This window comes from Rhea americana, unplaced genomic scaffold (genome assembly GCF_003343005.1).
Source record: "Rhea americana isolate MKP2758 unplaced genomic scaffold, rheAme1 scaffold_2, whole genome shotgun sequence".
In the NCBI taxonomy this organism is placed as follows: Eukaryota; Metazoa; Chordata; class Aves; order Rheiformes; family Rheidae; genus Rhea; species Rhea americana.
The window spans coordinates 12,564,818-12,587,838 of record NW_028186149.1 but is presented as its reverse complement, the minus strand read 5'-3'; the positions used below and the strand labels follow the sequence as shown (position 1 = coordinate 12,587,838).

The 23,021-nt window shown below is 46.8% G+C and overlaps 1 protein-coding gene across 2 annotated transcripts in view; it reads left to right on the top strand.

The window, feature by feature from the left end:
- Window positions 1-1,420: 1,420 nt before the first annotated feature.
- The window catches only part of COL24A1 (collagen type XXIV alpha 1 chain), a 145,650-nt gene continuing 124,049 nt past the window's right edge, over window positions 1,421-23,021 (top strand). For both annotated transcript variants that reach the window (XM_085303507.1, XM_085303505.1), the window contains exons 1-3: window positions 1,421-1,626; window positions 7,324-7,388; window positions 14,102-15,351. In XM_085303507.1, coding sequence (XP_085159633.1) covers window positions 1,571-1,626; window positions 7,324-7,388; window positions 14,102-15,351 — 1,371 coding nt within the window. In that variant the 5' untranslated portion in view covers window positions 1,421-1,570. The remainder of the gene's footprint in view (window positions 1,627-7,323; window positions 7,389-14,101; window positions 15,352-23,021) is intronic.

Below are 23,021 nucleotides of genomic sequence, written 5' to 3'. Positions count from 1 at the left end.
ATGACTATTGTACATATTCCAGCTACTGAGCAAGTTTATGGGCAGACACCCCTATGCCCTGACAGTTCCCTGCTCTAGGTTTGCCCTCGCCTGCCTCGCAGTTGTTGTTGTTGTTTTGTTTTGTTTTTCCCCCATTTTTCTCCCTGCTCTGAGTTACCTGGATCACCAAGAATTGGCCTTTTCAGCCATGCGGAGCATCCTCAGGGATAACAACATGAAATCCCTCCCTCATCCGACAACCTTCCTTTGTGCCTTCTTGTTTCTCTCATTTTCTCCCATTTGGGAGCATGTTTGGTTTTAATTCATGTCACTTCTTACCTGTGGCTTGGAGGTCTTTGCTGCAGGTCTGACAGGGGACCTTTGGCCTTCTGCAAGATACAGACCACTCCACAGCCCTAACTTGCACACAATTTCTGCTTGAGTCAATGGAAACTTTGCTTTAACTACAGCGGCAGGATGAGACCGTGGCTCGAGGAGCAGTCTTTCAGAAGAGTGTGTATTGCAGGGTCTTGTACTGCTTAACTCTACCTTGCACATTTTTTTTTGCATAAAGACACCATCTGGGATAAAGTTGAGTAGACTGTGCTCCCGGGACAAGGTAGGAAAGCTGGAAATTACAAAGACTTTTGTCTTTTTAGGAAGAGGGTAGTGAAGGGTGTCATATTTCCTTTGGCATTTATAATGCTACCAAATTACATCTGCTCTTTAAACATTTTCCAGAGGGAGAATTCCTGGACTCTGCTCCAATTATACTTGAGATGCAAAAGCCTCCAGCACACTCCGCTTTTTCTCCCTACCCCATTCCATCACCCCTTTCCCCCCCCTCCACCCCACGGGTTGCTCTGCCGTGCGGCTCCCTGCAGGGCTCCGCACCCGCGGGTGCCCCCTCCGCACTTTGGCCGGGTCCCCCCGGGGAGGCGCCCGGGGCAGGTCCGCGGCGCCCCGCGGGCAGGTGCAGCCGCTCCGGGCCCGCTGCGATGGCGAAGCCCCGTGGCGCCCGCGCCCGCGCAAGCCCCGCCGCTCCGACGGGGAGGGGCGGATGTCCGCGGAGGGGGGGCACGGCCACAGCGCGGGGCGCCTGGCGAAGCGGCGCCGGGGGAGGCAGGGCGAGGCGTGCGCGGGGCAGCGCGCAGCGCTGCGCGGCCGGGGCCGCCCCCGCCCCGGGGCCGCGTGCGCTGATGTAATCGCGCAGCAGCGGGCGCTGAAATTCAACACCGCGCGGGCGGGGAGGGCTCGCCGGCCGCGGCACTCGCTACAGCGCCGCTCCGCACCGGCGCACCGGGCCGCCCCTTCACCCCGGTGCCGGGCTCCCCCGTGCCGGCCCCCGCCGCTCGGCTCCACTCGGCACGGCACGGCACGGCACGGCTGTCGGCCGGCCGGCCCCCAGCGCGCCCCCCCCCTCCCCGCCGCTGCCGCTCCCGCCCCCGCGGGCCGCCCTCGGGCTTGCGCGGAGCTCGGCGGGACGTCGGGCGGCGGGCCGGCTTTCATGGACAGTACCTGAGCCCCCGGCGGCGCGGCGCTGGGCTGCGCGTTTCGCTCGGCTCTCCGCCGCCCGGGCAGATGCATACAAATGCATTTAGGAGCGGAGAGGACCAGGAGTGGCAGCATCTCCCCCGCGGCGCGCACGTAAGCGGGAGCCGCGGAGCGAGGGCAGGGGGACGGGGCGCGCGGGCCGCGCGCTGCGCGGCGGGGCGCGGGCAGGGGCCGGGGCGCGGAGCGGCAGCGCGGGCAGGGGACGGCGGGGGCGGTGCGCTTAGCCCGGCGGCGGCGCCTGGCTCCGCTCCGCGGCCGCGTACTGGCGGGGCGCGCTCGGAGGGCGCCCGGCCCCCCACGTCGGTGCGGGCGGCTCCCCGGGGGCGCGGAGCCCCCGCGGCCGGGGAAGGGGGTAGGCAGCGGCGGAGGCCGGGAGGAGACCCCGGTTCCCCAGGGCAGCGCCYGCCCCCGGTGGTGCCTTCGGGGCCGGGGGCGGCTCCGCTCCGCACGGGCGCAGCGGCCCCCGCTGGCGCCGCTCCCCGCCGGCTCCCCGCAGCCCCGGTCCTGCCGCCTTCCCAGACGTGCCCCAGTCCCGAGCCTGAGCCCGGCCGCTGGCCCGGAAGGGCTAAGCGGGGGAMGCTGAGCCCGGGGGCGCCGGGGGCCGCGGGGACCCGGCTGCTCGGCCGCGCCGCTGGCAGGCGTCAGCGCTTACTAAAGCGCGGCGAGCGAAAGCGGCCTGCGAGACTTGTGCTTTGAGCGGAGGCCCCCGACAGCGGAGACCGCCGGAGGGGATGCCCTGAATTTAGACGGTTCTGCCGCTGGCACGGGTCTGCGCTGCGCGGTCAGCCGCAGCGCGAACGCAGAGCCCATCTGTAGTCTGCTTAAAAGCAGGGAAAGCTTGAACTTTTTCTAGCTGTAATGACGTTTTAAAGAGGCTGCCGGTATGTGTGTCCTTTGTAGCGTGTTCGGGTTGCTCTGGCTATGGCTGGGGTACGTTGGCCGGGAGCTTTGCATGGGACTTGGTGGGGGTTGTGCAGCCCAGGTGAGTCCCGTGTGTAATCTGGGTGATCAGCYGTTAGGTGTCGACCTGACGGTGGCTTTCCCCAGAGATCGTTACTCTTAACAGCTGTGTCCGAGGGACTTCTGCAGCAATTAATCAAGTKTAAGTTTAAGGGCTTTATTCCCTTTTTGTTAAGGGACATTGCTGATGGGGAAATGCAAACCCCGGGGGTTGTGAAGTAGTACAGTAGCAAAGRTGCAGTTTACCTCACTTCAAAATCTAAATTGCCTAGATAGCTTCAAAATATATATTTTATCTGTATAATTACAAATAGATAGAGCTGATTTAAAGAGTCACAGAGGAATTAGTCAAAAAAAGAAGATTTGTCCTTGGCATTTGACTAGAGAGAAAGCGACTTGGTTGCTTGCCTGTATTAAGAAGCAGAAGCTTTCACAGAAGTATCAGATTTCCTTGGAATATGTTAAACCAGACAATTCCTTGCAACCCAGAACACTTTTTTTTTTTTTTTTTTTTAAAGTCAATACCAGTAGGTCAGATATGTTGCCCTGTTACCTGTATGGGGATGTCTCTGCAGGTTAGATGAAGGAAAAGGAGAGATGGAAGGGGAGGGACCTCTAATGCTGAGTGACTTTCTTATTCTTCCCAATCTCACTGAATTTATTGAAAAAAATATTTCATTTTAAAACATTAACAGCTATATGTACGCTTGCCTCCTCAGCTCCAGGAGGTTTGCAGGGATATATACAAAATGCATAAAAGCAAACTTTGAAAGATGAGAATATTCCACAGAAATGGCCATTCAAGGTGTATAATTTTGAYTTAACTTAGTACAGAGGAAAACATGCAGCTTGCTTTATTTAGACGGGAGAGCTAACTTAAGAATGTCAGGGACATCCTTATAAAACAGTTAAGAAAAGCACCCCACTTATTTCCACTTTTTTTTTTTTTTTTTTAAAAAAAAAGGCTATTAGAAATACTAACCAAGCTAACTGTTCTTCTGGACATGCTAATGTGTCCTCTTAAGCTAGCTGCTGTTCAGAGTGACTGGGACACCAAGCTGGAAGTTTCCTTTCTTCAAACCACAGCTCTGGCGTAGCATTTCTTAAGCCACTGCTCCTCGGAAGAGGAACCAGCCACCAGCTAGTGGTATTTCTTCTTTCAAATTTGAGGTTGAGGAAACAAGACTGTGGCGCGAAGAGGATACTGTTACCGTGCAGCGCTGTGCACTGACCACGCCGGGCTCCGCTCTCGGTGAAGAGTCTTCAGATGGTTGCGTTTTGCACTGTTGCTTGCCACAACTGGCTTTGAAGCTTATCCGTTTCCTCAGCCATCTGTCATGCCTAATAGAAAAAATAAGCGAGCTGCTAGTCGCTGTCCATTCGTAGGAGGAGGCCTGTAGCCACAGCRTGTTAAAGATTATCAGAAAGACAAGCACTATTTTTAGCGATATAACTGTTTAAGCACATTTGAGGGTTCCTTCCTCTAAATAACTTTATGTAGTTCCCCTTGGCTTGTGCGTGCATGTGACGCCAGAAGAGAGGGTGTGAGGGTAGGAAGGGATAACTAAGGGAGYCTGGGAGAGGAGGTAGCCAGGGGATACTGAAACACCTTCAGGCCCACTGCGTGTTGCTAAAAGTGGGAAAAATAGCCAGCATTTGAGTCAGCCAGAGATTTCTGTCCCCCTGCCGCATGCTTGTGCATTTTTCTCTTGCTGTGACAGGGCTGGTCTCCCCCAAAGTTATGGGCTGAGTTGAGGCATGTAGTCCAGGGCTGGGTTTCCATGCCACGCGTGCCATTTGCTTCATGCTCGCAGTTGCGCTGAGGACGGGTCAGCCGCCACGTGCCTTACGCAGCAGGCACTGCRGGTGGCTGAGCAGCACCGTCCGTGTGAGAATGGAGAGCACGAGCTGGCTGTTAGGTGGCTTTTGATGTAACGTGTAGCGATCCTGACCAAAAAGGGCGGGTTTGGATGAACAGATTTGTTCAAAAAGACCATTTATTTTTTTGTCTTCCATCTCTGGCCATGAAGAGCCAGAGATGCTCAAAGCTCCCTCATACAACTTGATTTGAAGTTGTATATAACTTCCTTTACAAAACTTTCTACCTGCTGTAGAAAAAGGTAGAAGGAGAAATAACTTTTCCCACGCATTAGGAGACCTCCTGCCCTGAGTTTCTCTGGTCTTTTTTTTCCCCTTAGTTGATCATCATCTGTTCTTGACATTAGCTGGGGAGCGCTGYGTAAGGCAGGCGTTTGTCTTTACCTCTCAGTTCATGTTTCTGTGTATCCAGTTACATCTGTGCAATTTGCAGTCCTGGCGGTATTTCAGAGTTCCGCGTTTCCCTGCAGCGTTCGCTGAGTGGTGGCGGAGGCAGACAGCTGGCATGCGCGCTTGGCCCCGGCTGACTGCGTGGACGAGGCTGCGGTGACGCTGAGAGGAGCCACCTTTGCATTTTGTATTCTAGGGTTCTTTGAGCATCCTGACTTTGCAGTTCAATTAATTAATATATTTTATGTTTTTTTAATTGAGAATCCATTTTGTGCCCATGAAAGTTGACCAAAAAAAAAAAAAAAAAAAAGTGGTCCTGAGCTTTTGGCTGATATGGTACAATATATGGACCTTGTTATTGCACCTATCTCCTGCCTGTATGTTCTGCCACCTCTGTCCCTGAGCTTCTTGTTAGATCAAATGATGATGATGTGTGATACAGAAACTATTAACTTRTGAACTTGCACCAGAATTTGAATTTTGGCCTTTAGAATAGAAGGACTGAAGTGYTGGCCCAGCACCTGGCCTGCTTTTTGAGCAACAGTCAGTTTTGTGGCTGTTCAGTTGGGGAAAGCATGAGGAGAAGAGTGGCACAGGGCTGCAGGGGCAGCGGAAGAACRTGCTCTTACAAGGCTGGCAGGCTTTTCTCTACTGGAGTCAGAACCAGAGCAATATTGGGTACTTTTGAATATCATATACCTGATAGYGTATCATAGTGGAGTACGCTTAGACTAATTTTATAATTTTATATAACTTTTTTTTTGTTTTTTGTTCCCAGCAAAATCCTGCTCAAATAATAGAGCACTTAGCTTAGCCTGAAAATCACCTGAAGATCAGTATAGCCATTTCTGATGACCAGACTACTAATCAGCAGAGAGGTCTACCACCTGGGGAGTGTGAGGTTTCCCTTTTTGTTGCTGTGTTTTGTTTTCTTTTGTTGTCTTATGAGASAGAACACCTCTGAGGAGCGGTAATTTGTTGGGTCAGTAAAGCTCCCTTTCTCTTCCCAGCACCTACCACAGATGCTCGGCATCAGGGTGGGAACAGAGGCAGAGCCTGCTGGAGGGTTGGGGCTCGCGAGCCTCTGTCAGGGCASGAGGGAGCAGCTGAAGCTAGCATACACGCTCTTGAAAAGAACATTAAGATTTTCACTAAATATTACTCTTTTTTTTTCTTTTCTTTTTTTTCTTTTTTTTTTAACATAGCAAGATTTCTTGTTATTGTAACATTAGTACTACTTGGTTTTTGCATACCTGGACTTTTGAGCTGAATGTAACCTTGAAATGAATGCTTAGTGGAAAAAGCTTGCTTGCCACTGCTGTTTGAAATGTATTTCCCTATATGATGTTGTGGGGTTTTTCTTCCTGTGCTTGTTTTTGACATACAAGAGTGATTAGTAGGCTAATAGAGCTGAATTGTCCAAAGTTTTACAGGTGTTTTTTTTACCCCAGCTACTCAAGTGCTCTGTGGCATGGCCCAGTAAATACTTCTTGTGACTCTAGTGCTTAATATCATGAAAAATCAGTGAGGTTATGTGTGTTAATGAGCATGGTTCTTGGAGAAAAATGGTGTATGGAGCTGGGTTAGTAGAAACTTGAAAGAGTGGAATAATTAGAATCCACCTGTAGAAGTATTTCTTCCTAACACTAGATAGACATAGGTTGATATTATTGTTATTTAAACCAGTTTGTGTCTGGGTGTTCCATGGTAAAACATCAACGGAAAATGCATTTCTAAATTATTAAAGGGTTCAGTCACTGATAAGAGTATGTCATTAGCTGCTAATCTGGCTAGTTTGAAAATAGAGTTAAAAAAAATAGCAGACATTATTTTTAACCACGGTAAAAACAAATTCTTTCCTTCTGCTGAACCCAGTGTTTTAGCATTATTAATGCCTTCATTAAAAGCAGATTCCAAGCACAGAGTCTATATGGATCTTACTTATGTTAGTTGCAGTGGGTGAGCTTGCAGTACCCTCCAACACTGGGCCCTTCTATCTGGGAGTGAACTTTTAAATTGTTACGAGTTTCTTATACTTTGTAGGATTGTGACCTGACAAGAAATCTTAACATACAAAAAAAAGTGTGTCACAAAATTTAAATTTGTGGTAAGATGATGTAATATGGTGATAAGACTGATGATAGTTACCTTAGGGGAAAAAGTATCTAATGTCTCTATGGGCGATAAGTTGTCATTTGTTTTATGGTTTCTTTAAAGCAATATTTCTTCCACAAAGAAATCTAATATATAGCATTATTCCTATTTGAAGATTGCTGCATCAAAATATATTTTAAAAAGGATACAGTTGCTTTATTAATAGCAGTCAGTGTAAAACATGCATTAGATACGAAGGCATACGTAATCCTTGATCTTTGTATAAAAGACGCTTTCTCAGCATCAGTGGAAAGTTTTACAGTGTGAGGGCCTGATGGCTTTGATCCAGAACTTGCTGAAGTCACTGATGTCTTTCCATTGACTTTGGTCTTTGAACTGGGCATTCTAAATCTTGGAGTTCTGAAATTTCAGATATTTTCTCACATGTCATTTTCTTTTTCCTTCTAGGAAAACCTTCCCCCTTTTTATTGCAATATGTATAGCTGTCGGTGTTGCACAACTACCTGAACAAGGTGAGAATGCTTTCCTATACTAGACCATTTGGATAATCTGTTTCTAGATGAAAAGAGGATATGGCTGTTACTAGTAACCTTAGGTTCAGTTCCTTAATTGAAACTAATGAAAATTCAGATAAAGCACAATGAGAGCGTAAGTTTAAATTAACCAGTTTGGAAAAGATGACCTTTTGAAAATTACTCAGATTTTCTGTCCATGAAATTACTTACATATTTAAGCAAACTCCTCATAAAAGAGAAGTCTTGTACAGCGAGAAGGCTTTGATTGTGTCTTCACTGCAAGTGGGTGTTCTTGGGGGTGGCAAGCTATGACTAAGTTACCTTTGCACTTCTTAGGGCTTTGCAAGCAAACCACTGTGTATAATAAAGGCTTAGTCTAGGCTGGCATCATTAATGCAAAAAGTGGAAATTGTACATTCATTTAGTTTTGCATTCAAGTACAGATGTTGATGAGGAAATAGGGTTGTGTCTTGATTTTTGTCTGCCAGCTATGACGACTCTGCCAGATGTGCTATTTACATTAGAGACAGTTGTTAGCCTCTGTCAGTCTGTGATGGTAATATTCCACATGTCATTGAATTTTATCTGCCAGGACAGTGGCAGCATCAGTTTTGTACCATGTCCCTTCTCCATACAGGTGAAGCAAGAAATAGCTCATCCTTGGCTGGTAAGTGTGCCAACTGCAAACTRTCAAATACCAGCAGCTGGGCCACGTGGTTAAGACAAGACTCATTCCTGATCTCATTCCTGATCTCATTTTGCCAGAGCGCTGTTGGGATTACTCAGCAGCCTGTGATCATTAGTCTCACCATGCTTTTCCCTTCTTGTTCCTTGGGCTTGGCTAAGGAAGTGTTTCTGCCCCCCACTGCCCACCCCGGTGTATCTTTTTCCCTTTCCCCATGTAGTGTTGCCTTCCATGCTCCATTCACTGTTTTCCAGGCAAGATTGTTTACTGATTTTTTTTCTCATTCAGATGAATGGGGGGCATATGCCTTTGCCATGGTGAGAATTTCCTGCTATTTCTGACAGCTGAGCCAAGTCCTGCATCAGAGCAGGAAAAAATCTTGTCTGCTCRCCTGATCAGGGCAGCCCCCGCAGATGTATGTTGCCTGTGCTGCTGGGGTCTGGATAGGGGCAGGGATGGGGACACTCATGCAAGGAGGCAGTTTGCACTTTCCCAATGTAGCGGGAGCGAGACAGGCTTGGTATTCTGGAGGAATGCACACAATTTTCATTCATGCCTACAAATTTTTTCTGATAGAGGTGTGGTAGGAAGTCTGTTGTGATGAAATCTCTTCATAGACAGGTTTGGGAAGTGTGAGGGGATTTCAGGGGCAGTAATTAGCATTAGTAAGCAGTAGTTGCTTGATCTCAAATACTGCTTGTTATTGTCAGGTATATCTGGATACTGTTGGTTGTGGTGATGACTGCTGCAGTTAGGTTGCTTGTTTCAACTTAGGTTGCTTGTTTCAACTCCTAAAATTGGTGTCAAAGTTGTGGAGAGTTTATGGAGAAGACTGTCCTGGTGAAAGAAATGTCCAGTCGCTTCAGAGCCAGATGACTTTCTGTGTTGTGCTCGTGAGTGCAGAGGAGAAGCGACACGAGACATACAAAGCAGGACGCTGTCCCTGTACTTCGCAGCTGCAGGAGTGAGTGCAGTTTGGAGTTTATTGGCCCCTCAGATGAGATGCTCGGCTCTTGTTGCAACACATCTGTCTAGCAGAAGAGCACGTCCATGTGCAGAGCTTTGCAGAAATAGAGCAAAGCCTCCAAAAACACAGGGCAAAGGACACACTAACCTTCTGCTGCAGTGTGTTCATGAATGCATTGCCTCCTCTTAACTCTGAAGCCCAGTCTAGTCTTGGCTTAAGTAACAAACCCAGTATGTTTCATTTGACTTTTTTTTCTTTCTTTCTTTCTCCCATCGTTGGCAGAGGAAGGAGGTTTCCTACTTCTATTACAGCTGTTACTCAACAGCAGTCCCAAAGAGCCATATGAGAAGCCTTACTGAGCGGAAATGCACGCCCATGCACAGATCCCATGCGCTATTTAGGTTCTTAAGCCCTTGATTGGGATTAAAATGATGTACTGAGCCTTGAAACAGCTTTCTGCCTCTGGGTAAACTTCATCCTTTATGCAGTTTTATTTGTTTGTAAACAAGGTTGCAAAAAGTAAATTTTGCTGAGAACAGCAGACCAAGGAAGCCTCATATCTAAGGGATTTCTCTCCTGGTTCAATTCTTTGTGTCCAAGTCTGATACTGCACTCTTGCATCAATTTTTGTGTAAAAAGGGTAAGGAGCCTAGAAGTAGTAGGACTGTACTGCATGTAGCTAGCATGACTCATTTGCTTAGGAAACCCCTCTGAAAACAATGTGGTTTATCTCTAAAGCTTTCCACTTTAGAGGATTTAAAAATGGTGGCTCATGAAAAAGTGATTAAACAAGCGTACCTGCCAAAATTCAGTCAAAAATCTCCAGTTAAAGAATCTTGTAAATAAACTGTAGATTTCAAAATCATCAAGGAAGGAAATACAAGTGAATGAAACAGTTTTCTCAAAAATAAAAAATCATTCAGAAAAAGAAGCTTGTAAAATAAATGAAAAGCCAGAACAACTCAAGTCTGTCCTTCAACCTAAGCACCTAACATCCAGCAGTAGCAGTACTCTGTTTACATTGCTTGGAGTTTGTCCAGGAACAGGATACCGCCCACTAGGAATACGTTGACACTTAAGCTGTTTTTAAAGCTTTCTTGGCACTTGTGTGTTGAAAAAAAAAAAAAGTGTATTTTGAGTGTTCTGCCAAATATGCAGATACTAGCTATCGTAATAGTCCTTCCCTCCTGAACTGAGGAGACAACTTGTGCGTGGTTGAGCTTTATTTGTTGGTAAGGTGCTATCCATAGACTTCCCCATGCTAGTTATTCTGCCTGGTGTCCAGGAGAGCATCAGTTGCAACTTCATTTCCCTGTGGAGCCAGCCTCAGCCTGGCTTCGCAGATGGGCACCCTGCTGCCTAGGTACTTGCCATTCCCTTACTCCTACCACTGCAGGGAATGTGAGTAATGTTTATAGTAGAATAGCCAAAATGGAGAGAGGACTCGAATTATCAAGCCTTCAGAGAAGTTATGAGTGCAGGGGGATGTGAAAATGAATGAGGGAAGTTTGATGGAGAAGCGATGCAGAATGATTAAAAAGCAGCTGTATGATATCCTGACAGTGCTGTGTAGCGATGCGATTTCATTCCTTAAAACGGTGCATGTGGTTTCTAGCCTGGTCTAGCAGTATGCCCCTTCCCCTGGGTAAGGCTGCGCTGCTCCCCAAATGGAGCCTTGCTTGTCTGTTTGCAGGACTAAACAGGTTTCTCCACCCGTTGCTTCCAGCTGAAGAAGTGTCTGCGATAGGGGTAAATGTCAATGATCTAGACTGCTTCTCTTTCAGCCCCTGTGAGCAAAAAGACTAATGTTGAAGGGGACTGATGCTACAGATGTTGCTTCCTCAGATGCTGACTCAAGAGGCTTAGTACCTGAGGTGTAAGATAACATCCCACCACACAGAGTATAAACAAGTTGGAGGCCAGTGAGTACTGATACGCTTACTGGAAAGATTTCTTCCCCACCTTCCTTTTGGGGATTATGTTGGGGATCAACAAGGRGGTCAGATTTTACCAAAGCCCATCTTAGCTTTTCCCTCCCCTCATGATCATAGAATCATAGACTCAATAAGGTTGGAAGGGACCTCTGGAGATCTAGTCCAACATCCCTGCTCAGCAGGGTCACCTAGAGCATGTTAGACAGGGTTGCATCCAGGCAGACCTTGAATATCTCCGGAGGAGGAGACTCCACAGCCTCTCTGGGCAACCTGGTCCAGTGCTCCATCACTCTCACAGGGAAGAAATTCCCCCTCATGTCCAGGYGGAACTTCCTGTGCTTCAATTTCTGCCCATTGCCTCTTGTCCTGTCACATGGGACAACTGAAAAGAGTTTGTCACCCCTCCCTTCAGGTACTTATATACATTGATAAGATCAGTGAACTCTCTCCAAATTTCTGAGAGGCATCATGAAAGGTGGAAAGACAGCATCTGGCTCCACCCCCCYCTCCACCCCTAAATACCTGCTCAATAAAATGAGCCATTGCAATCTGGGAGACTAATGGGTTGAGTGAACAGTAAGTGAAGACAGATGTTGTGCAGACATTGATAAACAATAAAAAATGACTACTGGTAGGTAAAGCAAGTAGTGGTTGTCATGCTGGGGGAAGAGTTAAGAGGGCTGCAAGCTCCCTAAACCCTGTGTACTGCCAAGAGCTTCTGAAAGCTTAAAATTATATATGTATTTTGGACTAGAAATGAAATGACGGGCCAGAAAAGTTTGGAACAGCCTTTTGGCTTGAAAGTGGGTTAATGGGCAACAAGTCAGCAAGGAGTAATTAGCTGTTGCTTAGTCTTCTGCTGTTGTTTTTCACACAGTTTTTCTTTGTGTTTAGCCTTCTTGATCTGTCACTGTTCATAGCGATCCATTTGCAGGATGTGGAGAATCTGTTTGTTTCTGAGCATGTTCTCGAATGCTTTTCCTTTTTCCATAACTTTTAGACAACTACCCTTTTCAAACCAGAACTGCCTAAACTTTGGCAATTTTGTTTATAGCTTGAAATTTAGGAACAATGCTCCAAAGTACCACTTTAAAATGAACTGTTTTCAGAAGCTTTTTGTTTTATACTTTGGAAAGGTCATGTATGCACTGTTGTTTTAAAGTATGAATACCCATCAAACATCTAGGCTTCAGTGTGCCATTTTGGTACAGGCTCAAGTCTGATTATCTGCTTTCATGGTGCCCTTTTGTTTTATTTTTCTCTTTCTCCACGCAGCCGGCTGCCTCGGTCAGCGCTGCCCAGAGGTGCTGGAGCTGCCTCCAGCCTCTGTGGCCCCCGAGCGCAGGGGCTCGTCTCTCCTTAGCTCGCGCAAGGGTGATGGCCGTAGAGCTTTCCCCTCTGAAATGGCGTGTGGAGCAGGCGGGACGCAGGCGCTGGCAAAGCATGCCTGGTCGCTAGCGGGTGCGTTAGGCTTTGAAGCCGTGCTGTAACCCAACCTCTGTTATCAGTTTGACAGATTAAAATACAGCCTTGGTAAATTAATTGCTCTGAGGCAGAACATCTTGAGAAGCTGGCGTATGGATGGCTTTGTGCAAAAATGTGCTTTCCCCATGCCTCTCTCTGTGTTGGCTACCTGCCAGGATAATCCTGGCATGGCTGCAAATCTCTAACATGACTAGAAACACTACAAGGTGTGTAATTAATTTTCAAGATGTGCAGTGCATTCAGGTTGATGCTTTTTGTTCCAATTTATAAACCACTCTCAAGGAAATCTCAGACTCCTTGCATAATTTACTGTAGAGGCTAAGCCAACATCTGTCTATTCTTAGTTTGCTATGAATACATTCAATAAACAGAGAAAGGGAGGACTGGGAAAGGAAACCTTTTTTTTCCACTAAAGTAGTGAACATCCATTTGTTTCAGATACTCTCTTCATTTAATTTGGCAGAGAATCTACTAACTTCTATTGATCACTTTCAGCTCTAGCTATATCATTTAATAATGATATATGAATAATAAACATATAGCTTTCTTAATGTAAGCACACAYTGCATAGGAAGGAGTGCCCTTAGCTAAGTGCAAGGGAAGGTTTCCGCAGTGTTTCTGCGGCATCTTTCAGACACCCAGACMAGCGGTTTCACCAGTCCGCGCCTTGATCGTGTCGGCCTGCAGGAAAGCCTCTGGGCAAGCACGGCCCCGCTCCCGTCCCGGCCTTGGTCAGGCCTCGGCCGCGTCGTAGGGGATCGATGGTGTCTTTGCGCCCTTCCCCCGTGCAGAAGGCGTTTGTGTCCCTGGACCCCAACGTGGCCAAATCCGATCAGGGCGACGCGAGGTGCGTTCAGCATCCTTGGCCAGCGATCCCCCCTCTGGGAGGAGAGCGAGCCGATTTCTTGGCGCGGCAGCGAGCAGAGCGGCGGCAGCGCCGCTGCCCGTCCGCGCTGCCGGAGACGACCTCTCCGGGCTCTCGCGTGCCAGGGCCGAAGGACACGGCCCAGCGGGGCAGCCGGCCTCTCCTCTGCGCGGCGGCCGCGTGGCTCCCGCCGGAGGAAGGATCGCCGTGCGAGCGGGTGGCCCCTGGGCGCACCGAGCCCRTAGCAGACGGGGTGGGGTGGTGCGGGGTTTGCGCGCCCGCCTTCCGTAAGGCGCCGGTGTCTCCCCCGGTGCTGCTCAGAGCCGGARGGACGGCGTGGCTGCGTTGCTTTTGCAGAAGTAGAAGTTAGCGAGGATGAAGAACTTCCTCCTGGTTCAGAGCGCGGGAAGGCTTAGCCAAGCAGAGCCGAGGGAGCGAGAAGGCGCGTTCGCGGGCTGTCGGTAAAGGGCTGAGGGCGGCAGCTGGGGTTACCTCCGTTTCGCGTGCGAGCTAACCCACGGTGGCCGCTGCGTGGGCCGCTCTCCTCGGCCCTCCTGAGGAGCGGGAGGGAGGGACCGTCTCCGCTTCCGCGCGCGACGGGCCGGCGTGCCCCGCGGGGGGCTGGCGGCTCCAGCGCCTGCCTTCGGAGAAGCACGGATTCGTTAAGGTGCCCCGTGCGCTCGTGCGGGTCTTAACTCCGCAGCGAGCTTTGAACTCAGTTGAGATGAATTTTAAAAACGAAATCAAACAACGTGCCCTTGCTTCTTTTTGCAGCGATAGACGTCCTCCACCGGCTAGGCCTCGCGGAAGACGTCCGACAGCCCGCGGCGGCGCCCCCGACGCCCCCTCCGCTGCCGCGGGGAGTCCGCCTCGCCGCGCCGGGGGTCGTGCTGAGCAGCGGGGCACGCGTCGAGTCCCCCGTCGCCCAAGTCGTGCCGTCGCGCCTGGGGCTGCGCTTCACCGTGCTGGTCGGGCTGTACTCCTACAGCGTAAACAACGCTTTTCTTTTCAGTATTAGACACAAAAACAGACTGCAGTTCGGCGTGCAGCTGCTGCCGAGGAAGGTCGCGGTGTACACCGGAGGGAAGCAGCCCGTGTACTTCGATTACAGCGTTCACGATGAACGGTGGCACTCGTTTGCCATCGACGTTCGGGACAAGACGGTCTCGATGTCCGCCGAGTGCGGGAGGAGGTACGACAGCAGGGAAGCGCTGTCGGAAGTGCAGCCGTTTGACCCGGATGGTTCCTTCACCCTGGGAAGGATGAACTCGCACTCTGTCGGCTTCGAAGGAGTTATATGTCAGCTAGATATTATTCCCTCTGCAGCAGCCTCTGCAAACTACTGTAAATACGTGAAACAGCAGTGCCGCCAAGCAGAAACCTATCGATCTCTGCCGGGAGCACCGCCTGCGTCCGATGGGCTGGATACGGTTTCGAGGGAAAACGATGATGAGAAAAACCCGTCTGAAGGTAAAAGGAAAGAAGAGTCAAACGCTCCTGCGAGGATCGCGGCTGCTCAGACCCGCTCTCTAGCAGGACGCCGGGAGGCCGGGCCCCCGTCGCTGGCGGCGGGGCCTGAAGCRGAGCTCCGGGAGGGCGTCAGTCCGCCCCCGCCGCAGCAGGAGCCGAGCGAAGGCGCGGGCGTCGCGGGAGACGACGCGGGGCCCTGTCCGGGTGCCGCAGGCCATGCCGCGGCCGGCGCGGGCGGGAGGAGCGAGCCTTCTCCGGCCTCCCCTGCGCAGCCGAGCAGGAGCGCGGGGCAGGGCCGAGCGAAGCAGCGTTTAGCTGAACCGACTGAAAAGCAGCAAGTCGTCAACGCAACCCGGTGTAGCGCCGCCGCTGACCCGTCGCTGCGCGCTCGGCTCGCTCCCTGGGAGGAAGGTGCCTTTGATGCTCGTGAGACTTATCGCGCAGAAAGCAGTTTTGAAATTGATATTGCTAATTTTGCTTATGACTATGAAGATCTTTCCAAAATGTTTGAAATGGGAAATATCAGAGGTCCAAAGGGCGATGCTGGACCTCCTGTAAGTTATCTTTACTCCTTTTACTATAATGCAGCAACGTACATTTAACAGAGGCTTTGAAATAARCCTTGCACAGCGTGCCAGGGCTGTGACTACAGCTTCTCCCGACTGTACTGTGCCAATCTTTGTCTGCCTGAAGTGTGTCTCTTTCCAGCATGTAATTCTGGTATAAGTGTTGTGTATTTTTGTTATTTACTGGCAGTGTTCAGAGGCGTTCAGTTCTGGAGAAGTGGTGGGTGAGCCAAACTTGTGTTTTTTTTTTTTTTTTAATTTGAAATGCAGCCAGATGTTTTTAACTGCTAATTATAGAGACTGCTCACTTAATAAAATTACAGGATAAATTTATACAGTACAGAAGTAGAGACTGATCCATGCAAAGAACGAACGGACTGTTGGGAAGCGTGACGTAATTTTCTCAGTTGAGCAATGCTCTTAAATTTTATAATTGTGGAAGAGGCCCAAGTGTAGACTCTAGACCAGGAAAACCATTCTTAACTCAGGTTTGCAGGGTTATGCATGTAAAACGATGCATGCAAAACATATTAGTTAGTGTCAGTTCTTCAGTTACTGGGGTAAGAGATTCCTGAAAAAATTGCAAATGCACAGTAGCGCTTCTAATAGAAGCTGATTTGTCCTTCTCTGTGTGCACAAGCATCAGAAATTTTCTAATACATAAAAATGAAGTTACAGGCAGGAGAGAACAGCAGTTCCTGATTAGCCTGAGAAATACGATAGTTAAGCTTGTTTGAGTCTTTGGTTAAAATTTGTAAACCATAGCATGGAGTAGATAATTCCACTTGCTCTTTTTTTGTGTGTATGTTATTGCTGGAAAGTAATTTGATACGTGTCAGGTAGCTCCTAATACATGTTTGAAAGTGTACATAAATTTATCTCATATTCTGTCAGCACTGAAATATTTTTTTCTTAAGGCTAGTCATCAGCAACTGAAAACCTATTTAAAAGTTCAGTTTCTACTTTAAACAAGATCCAGATGCTAAGGCATTGAAAATGTGTTTAAAAAATAACTCAAGTTAATCCAGGAGTGCTTTTGCTTAATCTTTTCTGAATGTGATACCAATCTTTTTTTTTTCCCATTCTTTTTTTCCTGTCCTCCATGATAGTATGTATATGGGCTTATCACTTAGTACTTCGCTGTCATCAAGATGTTGTTAATTTTCATTTTTAACGCTTAGATTATTGAATAATTGCTAATGGAAAGTTTTGATTTGTAGCAGACAATTTAAAAATCGTACGTCTTGCTTTCAGTCAGTTACAACCGTGAAAACGAAATCCGTTCCCTTTCGCAGGGCACGGAAATGGCTGCTGGCAGTGCCGTTATTATTATGTTTCAAAGAAACTCTCGGCAAAAACCTGATTGTGCTGGGCACGGGCGTTATACGTGCGGTGTCAGAGCTGATGCCGAGAGTTCAAAACACACAGGAGCTTACAGGAGAAAAAGGCGAAGAAAGCGGTAATGCAGGCGGGGGACGCGGGAGCTGGTCTCCCCCAGGACGGCGGCCGCGGCACCCCTTGCGCAGGCATGGGCCTGTGGGAGGGAATGTGTTGTGTTTTTGCTGCATCAGGATTTGATAACTTGCCCGAGGTCGTTGAAGAGGTTGGTGGCAGAGCCGGGGGCTGGCTGAGACCCTCCTGGGCCCTAGCTTAGCTGAAAGGGCTGGTGGCACCCGCTGAGCCCCAGCGAAGCTAACGCTTCGCATTGCCAAAGAAGAGGTGCATGCCAAAGAGAGAAAAGGTCTCTGTTTGGCCTTTTCCTACTAGATTTTTGTAAAGAATTTGTCCGGTGGAGTTGGTGCAGTGCAGTGTGTGCTGCTGGCGTCGTGCTCGGCGTGAGGGGGGTGTTCTGGGTTTGCTTTCAGTTTTGTACATCGTGGGGCGAGGGCTGATAGTGCAGAGTTCGTCTGCATGGCTGTAACGTTTTAGTACGTGAATACCCACAAAGTCTCATCAGTGGGGAGCCTAAGAAAGCAACTGTGAGCAACTTGCAAAGTTCCCTTGCAGCAAAAAATCCCGATGAGGCATGAAAAAGCCTTTTTTTCCCCCTTTTCTTTCTTTCTCCTCTTTCTTTCATTATGTTGTGGTTGGTTTGAACCTTATTTCTGTGTTGAATCTTGAAAGAATGTTCTTTCTATGCGAGTTGACAGGCAATAACTAGCTTTTGTGGTTCTCAAACTCCTCAGCTTCATTTTAGCTTTTAATCATCTTGCAGCACTGATTCTTGCCGTGTGTAATTAGGCCCCGTGTGTTGCATGATCCCACAGCCGTGGAATTTGCCCGGTGCTACTGTGTGAGGCTCCAGAATTCAGCCTTTTCTTTAGGGATAGCATGTGGAAAAAGCACCTATTTCTTCAAAATTACTATACCTGGTGAAAATTCTAGCAGTTATGAGGACCGAAATCCCCTTCCAAACGTAAAGCAAGTTCGAAGTGGAACAGCACGGTCTTCTCAACCTGAACCCTAACTAGAGGCAAAGCCGCTCTGTTCGTCTGATGAGCTACGTTTTTGTATTGCAGAGGATGATGCTGTATAAACGTAGAAGAAAAATTACCTGTTGTGTATTTTAAAACTGTTTATTTTTTAAGATGATAGTCTTCATTGCACAGCCCTAAAACTGGCTGCCRTAACGTGATATATAGCCCCACATTGACAGAAGGAGGGTTAGTAAGAGCTGCATTAGGRTACTTGCTGGCAGGTGACTGCCTCTGCGAGCCCATCTGTGCAGGATTTGGCTTTCCCTGAAAAATGAGTTTAGTCTGTTGGAAAAATCTTTGTGGATCATGAGGCCATTCGGTCAGGAGGAGAAGCAGTAGAAAATYGAGACATGGAGTCCCTTAGGGCGTCTAGTCCGTGAGGACAAGTTGTCTGGAGATAGGGCCGGGAGGAGTTAGAAGCACTCGCCTGGTGCCGAGGAGAAGGTGGCCGAGTCTTGCAGGAGTTCCTGTTACCGCAGCAAGAGCAGGTGAGAACTCAGACAGGAAAGGAGTTTAAAGACTCTCAATGTGGTGCTAAAGCCCAGCAATATCAGCAAGGAATTGTCATCGAGGATTTCACTTGTAGCTTATTTCTGAGAGGGGTGAAGTTGCTTGCAGAGACTCTCCATAGCCACAGGTGACTTACCAGGCAGTTAATCACTTCCATGCACTTTAACTCTGCAAACAACCCTCACATTTCCCTGCTCAGGCTGAGAAATTTTTATCTCAATATCTGCCAGCTTGGATAAAAATTTAACAAAAAGAGTCATCTCTGTTCTTAAACATTTTTTAATTTACCTGAAACAGATACAGTTTGCTCCTCATCTGCCAAGAAAACCTGGAAAGCTTTAATCCATAACCTAAAGCTACGTATATTCCTCTGATGTTGATGATACTGCTTTGGCTGTTGTAGACATTCTAGTTAGAGAAGGGAGACATGGACAGAGAGAGAGAGAGAGAGAGATATTTATCATATAAAAGTGACTACTTGCTCTAGGACATTTGGAAAGAAAAGCTTTTTTTTGATTGTTTTAATCATTGCAAATGAAATGCAAATGAAGTAACGGGGAAAAGCAGCTGGACTTACATGTTGGATAGTTTGCTAGTTGCTGATTAATAAACTGGATAAAGTATGCTTAAAAAGATGGAAAAAGCATGCTAGGAGCATGCAAAAATCTTGAGTGACAGCATCAGAACTGCAGATGGTTAAAACTGACAGGTTGAAATTTAGTGCAATAGTGGAAAAATCAAAAGTACAAATAGAAGTTGGGGGAGTGAGTGGTTGGGTAGGTGCTGGAGTGATGTTACAGCACACTGCAGAATGCATCCGTCTCATTGCTGTGATGCTCGGTACGTTGATGAGAGTACAGTGTCAGAGCCGGACAGCTTTTCTATGGGTCTGGGTATGCTGAGGCTGCGGTTCGGATTTTGGCTGTTGTGCTTTAAGAAAAACTTAGGCAAACTGGAGGGATTCCAGGAGGTTGCGGTAACAGTGACAGTTTTAGAAAATATGACTCTGAGGATAGGCAGTCTCTTCGGTAATGAAGATAAGGGACAAACATGGTAGTTTTGCAAGGAGTAARTTAATATTGAAGACAGTTGTTCTGCAAGTTTGTAGAAAGGCAAGACATAGTAGGAAATTTTAGGTAGGCCATAAGAGGAAGGTGGCTCACCACAGTGATATTTATGTTGTAGAGCTAGCGGTAGTAGTAGTGGAATTTCCTTTGGTGGAGTTTTGTTTTGCTGAGATCTGGAGCCTGATGCTTCTGGAGGTTACTTCCCCAGCTATATGTCAGGTACTCTGTGATTACACGCTGGAAGGGTAATACRGTAATGTGTTTTGTTTTGCTAAAGAACTGCCTGCCTGAAGTACTTGATAGATAAACTTACCTGTCTCTTTAATTTCTTCCTTTTAAAAGGTGGTTGTGGTGGATTTGATTACTGCTTTTAGAGAGAGAAACTTCACAGTTGCTTTGCAAGAGGAGCTTCAGTGACCATCATTTGGGTACTGAGCGGCTCAGGATCAGCATCTGCGGTGAGCACAGCAGTTCCAGCTGCTGAACGCAGAACTGACTGCTGCACTCCTGAAACCCGGGCGCTCGTGTTAGGGAAATTAAATGTTTCCTATCACCTTTGGTGGTGCAGGTTTAAAACGTGTGCATCCATAAAACTAGAAAATGTCTGTGAAAGTTCATCAGTGCATTCATTGCCTTTCAGGTGGTTCCCAGTGAGAATTACTGGAAGTATAGTATCTACTTTTATGTTTCAGGAGCAAGCCATGGTTATTTGGAACTTGAGCATCTGCCCTTACCGGCTCAATGAAACGTTCACAATTCTTAAAGACAGTACTACTTTTAAAGAAACTATGTACAGCCTGTTTTGAGTAAATTGATCATATTGAAGCAACAAATTTAAAATTTGCATCTGCAGTATTTACATATAGTTGTTGTTTTTGTTGATGGTTAAAATGTCAAATGCCAAAAATACGATAACACTTTTAATTGCTTAAAGATTGCTTAATCTCTGTTTACAATAGTTGAAGGAAAAGCTATTCAAACAAATGACTAATTCTTGGTTTGAGAGAGATCAGGTTGACTCACTCTCTGCAGCTGATCTCTGTGACTTACAGGGATGCCTGAGGGGTGTCTCTGTACCACAGGTGTAAGGAGTTTCCCAGCTAGTGTAAAAACAGTCAGGCTGCCTGGAAGTTGTAGTTGCTTTCACATTTTGGAGAAATATATGGAGTAGGAAAACTTCTTGCAGTTAGTTGAAAAAGCATTTCCGTGAAAACTTCCTTGTGCTGTACTAAGTTTGCTCTCCTCTGAGGGTTGCTCGAGTTGCAAGGAGTTCTCCAGGCTGGAGGTTAAGAGTGAAGTAATGTGGTTAAGGGGAATCGTTGTTAATAGTTTTATTAAAGTACCTGTTTTGTTGGTGTTAAGCGCTGATGGTGTTTCCTTGAAACACGTTACTCTTACAGCAAGTGAACATTATGAAAAGGAGCTAACTGCAGTTCTTTGCTTGTTACCTTTCCTTTCTCAGAATGGAAAAATCAAGGAATAGGTTAATCGGGATGCCCTTCGCAGCGTAGAATGAGGTCAGTAAGGCAATTCCATGGCATATTTTCAAAGCAGTAGTGTTGTTAGACAACTTCTGTGGGCTTGTCCACATTCACARATAGGGCGATAGTGTTTTTGTATAAAAAGTGATCTTTTTACTAGAGAAAAATGTAAGATAAAGACTGAAAGAGAATCCAATTCTAGAGAGAGCATAAAAACAACTTTCTCAAACTATYTGAGAGACTTTTATCTACAACAGTTCACCTTGTTGTAAAACACTTTGGGAAAACATTTTTCATCTCTGGCTACAAACTTCAAGAATCTCTTCTTGCTACTTTTAGGGGTTGCTGACTGTTGGTTTGGTTGTGAGGATGGACTGTGTCATCCCGCCACATGTTGGGGGGGGTTCCTTTATTAAATTTAGTTCTTTTGGTGTTTTTAGATCAGAGAAATAATTATTAATTAATGCAGTTACAAAGTGTTTATTTGCAAAGGAAGCAGGTGCTATTTTAAAAAAAGCTCTATAGGCAAAAATATTCAAGCTGTTATTCAATAAATCTTCAATGAAGTTCAGGGATGTAAATAAACACATGTTAAAATTTCTATTAGGAAAAAGGTGATTTGGGCTATTTAATATCTTTTTAAGGAAATACAAAGGATGTCTGAATTAGGGATAGAGAAGAACTTTGTGGCACAACTTGCAAAAGAATGTATATTTTCTTTTAATGAAGCGAAGTCATTGCAGAAGTATTACCTTCAATGTAATATCCCCAGGATAATTTTCCAAACAAAGTGCATCTCTTAACTTAAAATTTGAGAGGGTAGATTGGAAAGCTTCAGCAGGAGCAGGGTGGGAGCTCTCCATGCTTTTTTTTTTTTTTTTTTTTTTTTTTTTTTTTTTTTGAGGGGGGGGTAGACAGATGGACTCCTGATGTGAATGCCGGATCAAGAGCTTTTCTATATCTGCTGAATTGTTGTTACTAGATAGGAAATATACATTGAAGTCTTTTTACTGTATAAAAAAAATGAGGTTGCTAGTGAGTACTTATACAATCAGGGTGAAGAGGCAACCTCTATAGCTGAAGGTAGGATACATTACAGTCCTGAGTAACAAGTGCTAGTCTTTAGATCAAACTGGAACAGATTTGTATCCTCTAAATTACACAGGGAGAGAAATAATATAGTGTATGCATGACTTAATACACAATGTGTACATATACGAATATTCCCAACTATGAACAGGCACTTGCCCTACAATTAGGATGAAACTTGGACTAAGCAGGATCCAGCATCCTGTGGGCTTTGTTCCGTTGTAGTGATTACTTTGCAGTGGAAAACTCTCTTTACTGCTTAGTATCTCAAAGGCAGATGCAGGGTAAGACCGCAGCTGAAAGAGCTGTCTTCCTGCACTGTCATGGTCCACCCCATAGCTCTCTTCAAACAGCTGTGATGGTGATGACAGTACCTTCAGGGAAAAAGCTATTAGTATAACTCATAAAATGTCTTCTAGACTAAGTCTTCATTTTCACTTTGGGGGCAACTGGAGCTCTTTCAGGCAAGCAGTCTGGGGACGGGAGTGCTCAGCATTTCAGAGAGTCAAGGCTTCTGCTCTTAATGGCCTAGTGATTACAGGTGAAATGGCAGGGAGAAAATATAAAGGATGTTTACTGCGTAGCTTATACAGTTATCTCATGCTTTAAGCAAGTTTTACCAAGAGCTGCATAATTATCAGCCCAGGAAAAACATATTATCCAGGAAAGTCCACATGAGTTGCAGGGACTCGCTCCAGAAACAGATGTTTTCTAATGCTGATGGTTCTGCTGCAGTCAGTGAGGTTCCAGATGTCAGCTGGACACTTCTTAATGCAGCTTTCCTTTTCCAATGACAAACCCACTCTGTTTTCTTAAACAATGTAATTAATAGAGCTATGGCTATGTGGAAATGTCAGCGTGGCTCTAACAGACTTTCTTTGAGTGAGCAGAGAGGGGTCTTCACAGAGTCTAAAATACTGAAATGCTGCCCTGTCCTTGACCATGGGAGACTAGTATAATTTTGTCCAGTAAAAAGCATTAGACTACAAAGATTATTACAATTATTTGGAGGAGAAAATATTTTTTCTCCTTCT